The 11,805-nt window shown below is 39.7% G+C and overlaps 1 protein-coding gene across 2 annotated transcripts; it reads right to left on the bottom strand.

Annotated features, from left to right (window-relative positions):
* Positions 1 to 604: 604 nt before the first annotated feature.
* Positions 605 to 9,250, bottom strand: LOC115003512 (26S proteasome regulatory subunit 4). Of its 2 annotated transcripts, none has more exons than XM_029425322.1 (11): positions 9,113 to 9,250; positions 8,535 to 8,588; positions 7,969 to 8,065; positions 7,498 to 7,622; positions 7,028 to 7,213; positions 6,563 to 6,691; positions 6,008 to 6,104; positions 4,260 to 4,449; positions 3,533 to 3,684; positions 1,965 to 2,119; positions 605 to 931 (listed from the first exon to the last, which is right to left on the bottom strand). In XM_029425322.1, exons 1-11 carry the CDS (start codon positions 9,113 to 9,115, stop codon positions 797 to 799), a joined length of 1,323 nt encoding a protein of 440 aa, XP_029281182.1. In that variant the 5' UTR covers positions 9,116 to 9,250; the 3' UTR covers positions 605 to 796. The 2 variants fall into 2 exon arrangements, with proteins under 2 accessions (XP_029281182.1, XP_029281183.1); XM_029425323.1 differs by lacking the exon at positions 9,113 to 9,250 and adding an exon at positions 9,031 to 9,091.
* Positions 9,251 to 11,805: the final 2,555 nt, after the last annotated feature.

Here is an 11,805-nt window from a genome sequence, read left to right as displayed (position 1 = left end):
GCTGTAAAAACGTAAAGACCGATTTGAATGGAACACAGCGAAATCAAAATCAGACTGCACTTATCCCCCCGCAACAGATGTACGACCATGTGCAGAGAATTAAAAATCTAATTCACTCTTAACTTCTATTAACTAGGAAGTCCCTTTAAACCAAACCCAATGACATTGTGCAGCTCCGGGAGGTAATGCTACAGTCAGGGTGTTTTGTCATTCTGTAACCCTGAGATTTAATTATGTGCGTCTGCACTGTCGCCAAGTGTGGGGGAGTCATATGGAATATTCTAGTAGTGAGTGGAGAACTCAGGTAAGAGTTCTCAAAACAAGCATGATCCTCAGAAAGAAAGAACGACAAACAAGGCAGAAACCACGAGTTTGCATATTGATAAGATTGATTCTGTTTGTGACACAAAGGGTGACCACACAGAGACTAAACTAATTGAATAATTCATGTGGTTATTTATCTCAAGATATTACAGCGCAGCGATCAACTCAATATACCGGCATATAATAAGAAGCAGACGTCAACAAATGCTGCATCTGTACAAGCGAGATTCGAGAGGGGGGGGCTGCGAGCCCAAGTGCTCCAGAAAACACACTGTGACCATTTCTTTTTTTGTTCTTTTATTCACATAACGGTAACAGGAGAGTGGGATAAGCCAGACATGACATGCAGAAAATATATCAAAACTCTCTCTGGGGAGACAGACAACTCAGCTGCTGCCTCCTCTCTTTCACACGGCGATAGATAGAGAAGGGTTGTTGAGGTGATGGGGAGAGATACATAAAAGTTTTTAGGTTAGAGGTAAAGCCCCTCCGGTGTGCCCTCCTGCTTCTTGTACAGCACGTTTTCCTTGGACTTCTTGAAGTCCTCGTTGGTGACTTTCATACGGCGCTCCCGCAGAGCCATGAGGCCGGCTTCTGTGCAGATGGCCTGGAGGACACGGGGAGAGGAGATAAACAAAGTCATATGATGTTCATATTAACTTTTTGATCATGGTTTATTTAATGCTGCGCCTGGTGTGAGACATATGCAACGGGATTGTTTGATTAAATACATTAAAAGATTCTTGGTTCACATGATTGTGTAGATGGAACATCAGATTAGGATGAAAACGGGGTATATTTGAAATGCAGGCATATTCCTAACCTCGAAAGCAAAACTGTTCAAATTGAACTTTCCCCAAACTTTCATGCCTTTATACAAACCTGAGCTGGAGGTGCTTTTTATTCCACTATGACAACTTGTCACCTTTTAAATGAATTCTTACAGACGTAATTCAAACCGAGCACAGTTCAGACCACAGGATGAACTTGACAGTCACGTCTCTCGGGGTGTTTAATAATCCAGAGATAAGAGTTTGGGAGTTCTCACACTGTGTTCTTAAACACGCATGAGATATCAAAAAAAGCTTGTACATTATTTTCTACTCAATAACAGCTATTGTAAATTACCAAAATATTTTTTATGATAATATTAATGATCCCACACGGGGACAGCAGAGTTGAGTTAGTGGGAAGGAAAGAGTTAAATCTACAGCAAACGTTGAAATAATACAATTAATGAAGTGTTGACGCTACAATAATTTAGAAATTCAGCACTTTATGCTTCATCTCATTTCCACCCTTTCTGCTGAGCCAGAGTGAACTGGCTCGCTGCCGGGACCTTTTAAATTCACACAATCACAGAACCAGGCCAGGGCAAATTAAGAAAGAACAGACAGAATACAGCTCCAGTGACCGCAGGCACTTAGATTGGACAAACCCTCTACCATGCGGTTTAATCCACTCTTATGTTAAAACAGAGTACACCTGCAGACACGATCACACATGTGGGAGTAACGAAAGAACACAAGAAATAAAACTCACTGAACCATTAGCCCTATCCATCATGCAGTGCATGGCAGTTTTTGTTGGCCAACAAATTATTTGTAAGAAATCTGGTCACAAAGTCAAACTGGCACTACCTTAATGTCTGCTCCTGATAGGTCGTCCTTAGCCAGGATGAGGTCATCCAGGGTGACATCATCTGCTACGGTCATGCGGCTGGTGTGGATCTGGAAGATCCTCCTTTTGGTCTTCTCATCCGGCAGGGGAAACTCGATCTTACGGTCGATTCTCCCTGAGGAGGAGAGAAGAAACCTCCGTCACAAACTGCTTCTGTGAAGGGCTTCTACAGTTTTCCCAATTTTAAATGTTTCAACATTTAATTCAGTAGACTAATGCCCATAACCTTTACTCAAAAACAATTTGACTAATAAACATAGCGGTGCGCCGATTGACCGAACGCTGATCATGTTTGGTTAAATTATCAATTATTTACAAAGCAGCTGTGGAAACCCCTTAGCCTATGATTTCTGCCTACAAGTTACTTTTACCCAAAGCTTTTATAGTACAGCTTCCGGTAAAACATCAGCAGATCTGATATCTGAGCTCACCATAGTGTTAACAGTCTTGTAAACAGCCTAAATAATAAATAACAGTTAATACATACTGAGGTCAAATACCGTAATTTCCGGACTATAAGCCGCGACTTTTTCCCCATTTTGCGACCCTGCGGCTTATATAACGGTGCGGCTTATCTATGGATTTTTACAGCTAACGGCCACTAGGGGAATTCCTAAATCTATGGATTTTACAGGTTACAGTCCACCGGATGCAGGGAAAGAGCGCGCAAAAGTAGCGAGTGGTACGAGAGACAGACGGACATTACGAGAGCGAGGCAGTGTGTGAGACACCCTCATTATGGAAAAAATTTTTCGAGGAGTCTTATTTTGTTAAATATGCTTTTATGTTGATACTCCTGAAACCGGCACTTTCTGGGGGTTCGCGCCACTTTTTCGGGAGACGGAAAGAAGGATACGCTGAAGAGAGGGGTGCATGTCCAAAAACCCCGACTGTGGAGTTACCGTATGATGATGACTTCCATGTGTTTCTTCTGTTTCAACGGTAATTTATGGACAAATTAAGGAAAACACCAACGGTCAGAGACAATAAATGCTGATTGAACAGGCAGAAGTTCTCCATCGTTATTTCCTGGTTCTACACAACACAACGCAGAGTCGATCGTGGTGTCAGCTACAGACCGGCTACATACACATCAGTCAATTTAGCGTCTGCGGCTTATAGCCCAGTGCGGCTTATATATGTACAAATTAGTCAATTTAGCGTCTGCGGCTTATAGTCAGGTGCGGCTTATAGTCCGAAAATTACGGTACATAGATTTGATTTTAAACATGCTTATGCAAGTTAATTTCTGATAGTGAACACCTTAAGCAAGGATCTGTGTTTCAAAGAGCAGTTGTCCAAGAGGAAGGAAGGAAGGAAGGAAGGAAGGAAGGAAGGAAGGAAGGAAGGAAGGAAGGAAGGACCCCCCCCCAAAAAAACCCCCACAGTTCAAAAAGCAGAAAAACAATCTGACATAATTTCTACTTCCTGCAATGACTCCGCAGAATACAACCAGTTTCCCCAATGTCCATCAGACGCACTGAAGACAATTACAGGCAGGATCAGATCCAATCACAGTCCTACTGACCAGGTCTGATGAGGGCAGGGTCCAGGGTTTCTATCCGATTGGTGGCCATGATAACTTTCACGTCTCCCCGCGAGTCGAAGCCATCCAACTGATTGAGCAGCTCCAGCATGGTCCTCTGGATCTCCCTCTCACCGCCAGAGTTAGAGTCGTACCTACACAACTCAAATATACATTTATCTTAAGCATTTATAGAATCCACTACACGTTTCCTACATACTCAGACTACAAGCTTGGCCCTCCTGCAGTCTTATTATCACCAAATCATTTAACTGGGTTGTTTGCAGTCAGACATGATCCCACCTAACGATGTTACTGTCTTTTTACACGTTGCTGCTAATAAAAACAAAAAGAAGAGTTATGATTTTCTAAACTGCCTTTTGCCGCTGGTCCTAAAGCGGTCATCTTTCTTTCTTTACATCATCCCCACCTGGCAACACTTGCAAAGTGCATATTGAAATTTAAAATCTTGGTATACTGTACTTACATAATTATAAAACCCACTTTCAGTTAAATGATAAAGAAAGTTAAATCAACCGGAGTTGTTAATGTGCTGTTAAGTATTGAATAAAAATAAAACCTCATATATCTAGGCATAGCCAGTTCTCACACTTACTAATCCAACACCTTGTCATCCACTTCTGACTCCCAAACACCAAAGGTGATGCATCATCACATGCTCTCTGTCTCTCTCCTTCTCTAAAATAGTTTTAAGTAGACGCCTGTGTACCTCTTAGTGCCGATGGCATCGATCTCATCGATGAAGACGATGGAGGGCGCGTGCTCTTCTGCCACCCTGAAGAGCTCTCGGACAAGCTTGGGCCCGTCTCCTAGGTACTTCTGGATCAGCTCTGAGCCCACAACGCGCAGGAAGGTGGCTGATGTCTGATTGGCTACGGCCTTGGCGAGCAGCGTCTTACCTGGTACATGCACAACATAACATTGAAAAAGTTAGTTAAGAGGTTCCCAACGTCAACAGTTGACAGTTTCCTAATATCCAGATGGGTGTTATTAATTATTAGTAAGTACAACACAAACACTGGATTTTTTAGATTTGATCTGCAATGTATTTATTTTCAGACATTTGCAGTAAAAAGGTGAGAGCTTGTGAATAAAATGTCACTTCTCGTGACGTATTTAAAAAAAAGTAATTATCTTATATTTAACTAGCTGCATTTCCCATTGAGATTCTAAATCTATTTTACAACAGGGTCACGGGCAAGACGGCAGCATGAGGAGTATTACAGAAAAGGAAAAAAAAAGGCAGTTAATCAATTAAATCAACAGCGTTCAGTAACAGGGCATGTGCAATTAGTGGTCAAATAGTCCTTAATCCAGTTATTAAAATCTTTCTAGCTCACACCAAGATGAGTGCAAAATACTTTCACCAAAGACAATGTCGGTGCGAGGAGTGACGCACATAATTTGCCAGCATGACCTCCAGTTGTAGCTACCGATGCGTTTTTGCAGTGAGTAGAGAACATAAATCAGGAGGCAGTTTGTGTAATATGGCCTCATGAAAGAGATGTTCCAGTCTACGCTTGTATAAGGAAGACAAGCCAACCGTCTCACACAAACCGCAATGATGTGAGGAGACCAGAATCAAATCGTAACGCAGGATGGTATACGGCGCCAACATTTCCAAAGAAGATCAACTTGCATTCATATATGAAATATCACCATAATCCAGTTCTGATAACACCTGCTAATAGGCCTTTATATATCTCATTTAAATTGTCTAATGTTTTCAGTTCCAGTCCTGGAAATCATTCCTTTCAATTCAATGTTTTTATTAAAGAAAAATTAAAATAAATAGCATACATTGCCAGGTGCACCTAAAAGCAGTTAAAAAGGTCACACATTGTTTCATCACATCTCCTTCATTCAACATCTAGTTGCAAGGTGACATTCACACAGATAGGGGGGTCAGTATCACCCCTGAAAGGAAACATGCACTTACTGCAATACAGTACTTCTGTTTTATATGCAATTATTAAGATATAATAAAACAATTATTTAACTTGGAGAGACAGCCTACAGGTTTTTTCTTTTTACCATGGCAGTACTGAGGCTGCAGGACGTTGGGGACAGTCTCACCTTCACTGCTGGTGCCCTTTAAAAAAGGTTCCTGATGATCTAACTGATGTACATCTGAGGTAAATACATCTTTATATAGGATACAGGTACCACATGTTTGGGAAATGGGATCATCAGTGCATCATAGAGTAATTTATATTTAATTACTATGAGCAGATGATCTTTTCAGATAGTGTTTGAAGTGGACTGTAAAAACTGAGTTATCGTGTTTGTTCAGACTTCATGAAATGACTTTAAGGAATCCCAATAATGCTGCCATTTTTCTCATTCTCTTCACCATTTCCCTACTACTTGGTGGAAGTAGATAAGAAACCGTTTAAAAGTTGGGGGTTTTCCAGTTTGAGAGCCACTGTTGGTAACATGTTTAATGAAAGCACTCACCTGTGCCAGGTGGTCCATACAGGATGACACCTTTGGGAGGTTTTATTCCCATCTCCTCATAATACTCCGGATGTGTGAGAGGCAGCTCCACTGACTCCTATCAAAAGCATCAGAAAACGGCATGGTCAACATCAGCGTCCAAGGAAAAATGTTATATACATATATACATATATATATACATATTCAACCTTCAATTTGCTTTAGTTTGTCGCTGAGCTAATGTGGTTGCAAGTGATAAGGTCACTGTAAAAGCTACACATAGTATTAGCCATATTGTGGTCAATATTTGATTGCGTTTAGAAAACTAGTAATACAGATGGAGCACAAAAATGATTTATGCTGCAAAAGTGGTATGAGAAAATTAGGTTTGATACTTTTATCCGCCGTAATTAATTCCGGTTTAATGGCTGCTTTTCAAGTCCGAAGTGAGTATTTCATACTACAAAGATTTTGGGTGTAGTATAACTTTAAAGCGAGACTATGTAACTTTAGCTGAACAGCGGCCACTTCAGGGCACAGACCCATTTTAACATTGCAGGCGTTATATGCATGTACCTTGATCTCCTGGATCTGATTGTCCAGTCCTCCAATGTCAGCGTAGGTTTCTTGTGGGGCCTTCTCCACCTTCATCACTGTCACCAAGGGATCAGTGTCATCCATCAGCACACCAATCACAGCATGAACCTACAAGTGACACATGAATAAGGACAATGTATGAACTGTATTACAGTTAAAAGAGGTGGCAGAAATAAAATAAAATAAATCTTTAAAGTCTTGCCAGATACTTGACACTGAACATAAATTGATAAATAGTAGTGCTGCGTCATTGTTGAGTGAGAAACACTATCGAGAAGTTAAGTAACTGTAATCATTTCCTTTTTATTTTTGTGAATCGAACCCTTTTTTAAATGTATTATTAATTATATTTAAAAATAAATTAAAAAGCGCATCTTCATAAAATTAATGTATTTATAAAAAATTAAATGGTAAACCAAAAAAAGGATTTCCACTGAATATTACCTTGTGGTTGAGCAGGACAGAGCAGCCTGGCTCCAGCAGATCCTTATCCACAAAGGACAGGATGCTGACATAGTGCTCTGATCCCACTGAGGTGGAAACGATGGCGTGGTTGTCATCGATGATTTCCTCCAGAGTGCCCACAGACATGGGGGTCCCCCGCAGGTCGTCCACCTTTGATCTCTCCTCCTGTAAAAACATAAGATCAGGATTGTTGTAATAGTAAAATGGTAGGAAAAGTTAAGATGTGGTCTCTTCTGTAATATGACAAAAGTTCAATAACTTATAAAGAAAGGAAAACAAACAGGATTATTGTTCATACATTTTACACAAATATACAGCACAAAAGCAAGTGAGTCACATATATATATACATACACACACACACACACACACACACACACACACACACACACACATATATATATATATATATATATATATATATATATATATATAAATAAAAGAGCTGACCTCCTGTTTCTCTTCCAGAGGCTTCATCTGCTCCTGGTTTCTGATGAACTCCTCCTCCATCAGTAGGTAGTCTTTGATCCGCTCCTGCTTCAGCAGCTTCAGACGGCATTGAGTGTGAGGAGTGACTGGAAGACAAACACAGGTTAGCATATGGAAAGCGTACATTAAAATAATTACATAAAGACCAATTAGATCCAACCACAAACACTTTATTTCACAGACTCTCTTAAACTTGAAGGTCATGCCACTCCTCATCATTATCATCAGATTGTATTCTTCTTTTTTACAATAATGCCAAATAAGGAATTTTAATAGTATAACAATCTCAGACTGCCCAGTTGTATCCAATAAGCTTAAATAGAGCTAGACAAGACACCCACGAATTGAAGACTTCTCATGAAAAACAGCTGCAATAACGGAGACAGGCTACCAGATGGATAAACCACGTCTTCACAACTCTCAGTTCCTTACCTAATGGTAGTTTACTGGCCGCATCTGGTCCCTTGGTCTTCTTCTTTCTCTTGCCAACTCTGGTGGGAATTGGAGGCTCATACTTCTTTTTCTTATCCTTTATTGGGACAAAGTGGGATGTTGACACATGTCAGAAAAGGTAATAGCCAGAACCACATTAACTAGTGTGTACTCGTTGGTTACCTTGGCACACAGCCCTTAATATAGAAAATAAGCTTTTTTTACTCTTCACATTAAGTTTTGAATGAAGCCTGTAGTAGACCAGTGTTTAAATGTCTGGCTGGCTGGTCAGACAATAAGAAGAGCTGCAGCCAAAGAAAATATCTTAGAATATTATATATAATAAATAAATATGAGGCAATTACTTAAAAAAGGTAATCATATGTTGCAGCTCTAACCGTAATTAAAAAACATCAGTTAAATCATCAAAAATGTTCAAAATATAAAATATGTTTGAAAATGTAATTTTATTATTAAAATTCAGTGACAATCAACTAATTAGTTTAGTCCAGAAGCCACACGAACAAGTTCAGACACTAAGTTAGCAGAAGCTGTGTCATTCTCACCTTGTCATCCTTCTTGCCTCCCCCCGGACCGTGGCCTCCACTCTGGCTTTGACCCTAAAATAATAATCATATTTAACGTTATGTAAATATAGCAGAGAAGAAAGTACTCACCAGTGCATTTCCACCGTTGTAGATAGTTATATATTTCCCTTCATAGCTCATTAGCTGAGCTGTTCACAATAAAGTAAGCTTACGTCGCTGTTAACGTTAGATGACAGGATCGTTACATTTAACACGTTAGCTTGTATTCTGGAGAAACAAACTTTCACACCGTCCACCATTAAACATCACAAACTTGATAAAAATAGGAGAAACGTTACCCTTTACAATATGAATGACAATGCTATTAAGAGCTAGGATAACGAGAAAAAAAGCTAATGCAGCTAGCCTTCGGCCAGTAGGCTCTATCCTACTATTAATTATGTCGTTACTTCACAAACAAGACATAAGGTTGCCTGAAACTGCATGACAACACGGATGTTAAAGTTTCAAGTACCATGATTAATGTTGTATTGGCGAATATAACGTTTTAGTAAAATAAGTATACGAGCCGCAGAGAAAATTGCTTGCTCACTTACCATTGTTAGTCGTCGCTTTCAAGTGACGTCAGAGGGTACGGCAACACCAAGGGACAAAGAAAATCACAGGAGAAAACATAAAAAGTCACCTGTGGCTGGAATGAACAGTCCTTTACAATGTGAATATTAGCCTACCTTTAAACTGGTAGAACAGTAGCGACACAACAAAGAATAACAGTTAACAACTTAACTTCTTCTTAGACATTATGACAGCAGTGAGACAGCACCATGGTGGATTTTAATGGGATTTTTCCTCTATATTAAAATAAAATGTATTTGGCTGGGATTTTTAAAACACAATACTTTTTTGCTCCTCTAAACTGTAATCCCTTAAACTAAATAAAAAATATATAATTTGATGACATCATACCTTCAAGTCTACAATTTCGAGTTTAGCTTCCACTGCTGTCTGTTGTCTGTGCGGACTTCACAATCTAAAGTCATGAGAATATAGGGTTGGGTATCGTCTGGATTTTGAACTATTCTGCTTACCGATTTCGGTTCCTATCAATTTTTGATTTCTATTCTTTGAGTGGGTCAATATATATCACATTCTTATTTCACAGAATAAAACGAATATATTAAATCCTTTACAAAAATGTAGATTCATATTCACAATTCAGTTGACGAGGTGTATTGTTTTGGGAATTCAATCAATGCATGGCACAACCACGGGAAAAGACATATTTGAGGAAGTATCTAAATGTGTGAATGAAATGAAACTGCCCCGGGACAAACTGACGGGACTGACGACAGATGCGCCTGTGAATCACGGCCAATCTACTGTAAGTCTTTTCTTGAGACAGGGACAGGTCAGGGGAGGCATCATGAAAAGTAAAAAAACAAATAACAATAAAAGAAATATAAATGTATATTTGTCCACTGGTCTGTGCTATAAATGCATTTTCTGTATAATTCCAATAATTTGGATCATTTTTATAGTCAAAATCTCTGAATTTGCGTATTCTCTGTTCAGATACAGGAGAGATGCGAGCTGAGGCAGCGACGAGCTGAGCCTCCCCTCGGATTGCGCAATCCCTTGCAAACTAGGTTGAGCGCATGCATTTGGCGCGTGCCTGTTGCTGTCTCTCTGTATTTCGCCAATATAATGTTTACAGACACTTTTATTATGCGTCCTGACTTTCCATAGTCCAGTTAATGTATGTAATGTATGTGTAACATATTTAGACTTGCTGATGTGACATAAAGCCACAGTGAAAAAACATCAGGTGAGGCAGACAGTACTCTGGGTGCACGTGAGCTCACAGGTTCGTGTAGCTCAGGGGTCGGGAACCTATGGCTCGCGAGCCATATATGGCTCTTTCGATAACGCGATATGGCTCGCAGACAATTTTGAGCTGACATTTTTTAACTTAACAAGTAATAAATAATTATACTGTGCCATTTTTAAGTAAAACATTGCAGCTCAGACATTTAAATTCAACTGCTCAGCAATCCGTTTGCAGTTGACATGGAAACAGCACCTGTGAACATGCAAATTGAGCTGATTGACTTTCAGTGTAATGACAAACTCAAGGCAAAGTATGACTCTGTGGGCGCTGCACAGTTTCCAAGCTTCATCCCCGAAACGATGCCTCGACCCTCCTTCACGCCGCTCAGATGCTTTGCATGTTTGGCAGCACATACCTGTGTGAGCAGCTTTTCTCTGTGATGAAGTTGAACAAAAACCCACACAGGAGTCGTCTCACTGATGCTTCACTCACTGAGGATTTCCACAGAACCCCAAACATTAATCTGGCAGCTAATTACTTCATTATGTCTTAATGGCTTAAAGTATACAAAGGTTTGGACTTTCAAGTCAAATTTCCAAGACTTGTAAAACCACATTTGTTCTTCGGAGTTGTGTTGGTGCATTAGTTAATATACAGTTGGTATGAAATAACCTCTTCAATTTGTCAGATAATCTATAACCCTCTCTCTGGCCTTTAAAATAATCAGCGAAAGATGTGACGCCTAACACATATATTTATTACACACATCTGGTTGACACTTCCTTTAGCTTGCTTATACAATCATGGTGAGAGATGTTAACTTAGAAATTAATACATTGATCAGAGCAGTGGAAATAGCTACAGGCTGACCTTAAACCTGCAATGACTATTTGTTTATTTGCCACTTAGGGGCAGGAAACAAGCTGTAAACACAACACTGACACATTATCATTATGATTCGTTAGCAAACTGTTCCCTGTTTACACCTCCAACAGACATGGAGCCACATTAGCATTTCATTTAGGTGGTTACTTGGTCACCTGGCAAATGTCAGTCCAATATTCTCTGTCCTTTAGTTCTGTTTTGCTCTCTATCATATTTAAGTGATCACTTTAAAATGACTGCTCCAAGGAAAGGATTTCATTTTACTAAATGCCTGTTGCCTCGACTCCCCTCTCCTTGTGTCTCTTCCTTGCCTCCTCCCCTCAAATTTCCCGTGGGCGGGACTAAGACGCAAGGAGAGGAGGAGAGGAAAGGAATCAAGAATGTACAAACTGGGAAATGGAAGTAATTTGACCAAATGTCCATATAAAAATATTGATATATAGATCGGTTTTAACATGCGCCCAACACATCTGATCCAGAAGAATGCCACACAATGATGTTATCATTCAGTATTTTAATTTAACTTTCTCTAATCCACTTCTATATTTACCATAGAAGAAATGTCAATATCTCAGA

The sequence above is a fragment of the Cottoperca gobio genome, chromosome 24 (genome assembly GCF_900634415.1).
Source record: "Cottoperca gobio chromosome 24, fCotGob3.1, whole genome shotgun sequence".
In the NCBI taxonomy this organism is placed as follows: domain Eukaryota; kingdom Metazoa; phylum Chordata; class Actinopteri; order Perciformes; family Bovichtidae; genus Cottoperca; species Cottoperca gobio.
The sequence above is the reverse complement of the archived record's forward strand: the minus strand, read 5'-3'. Positions and strand labels throughout refer to the sequence as shown.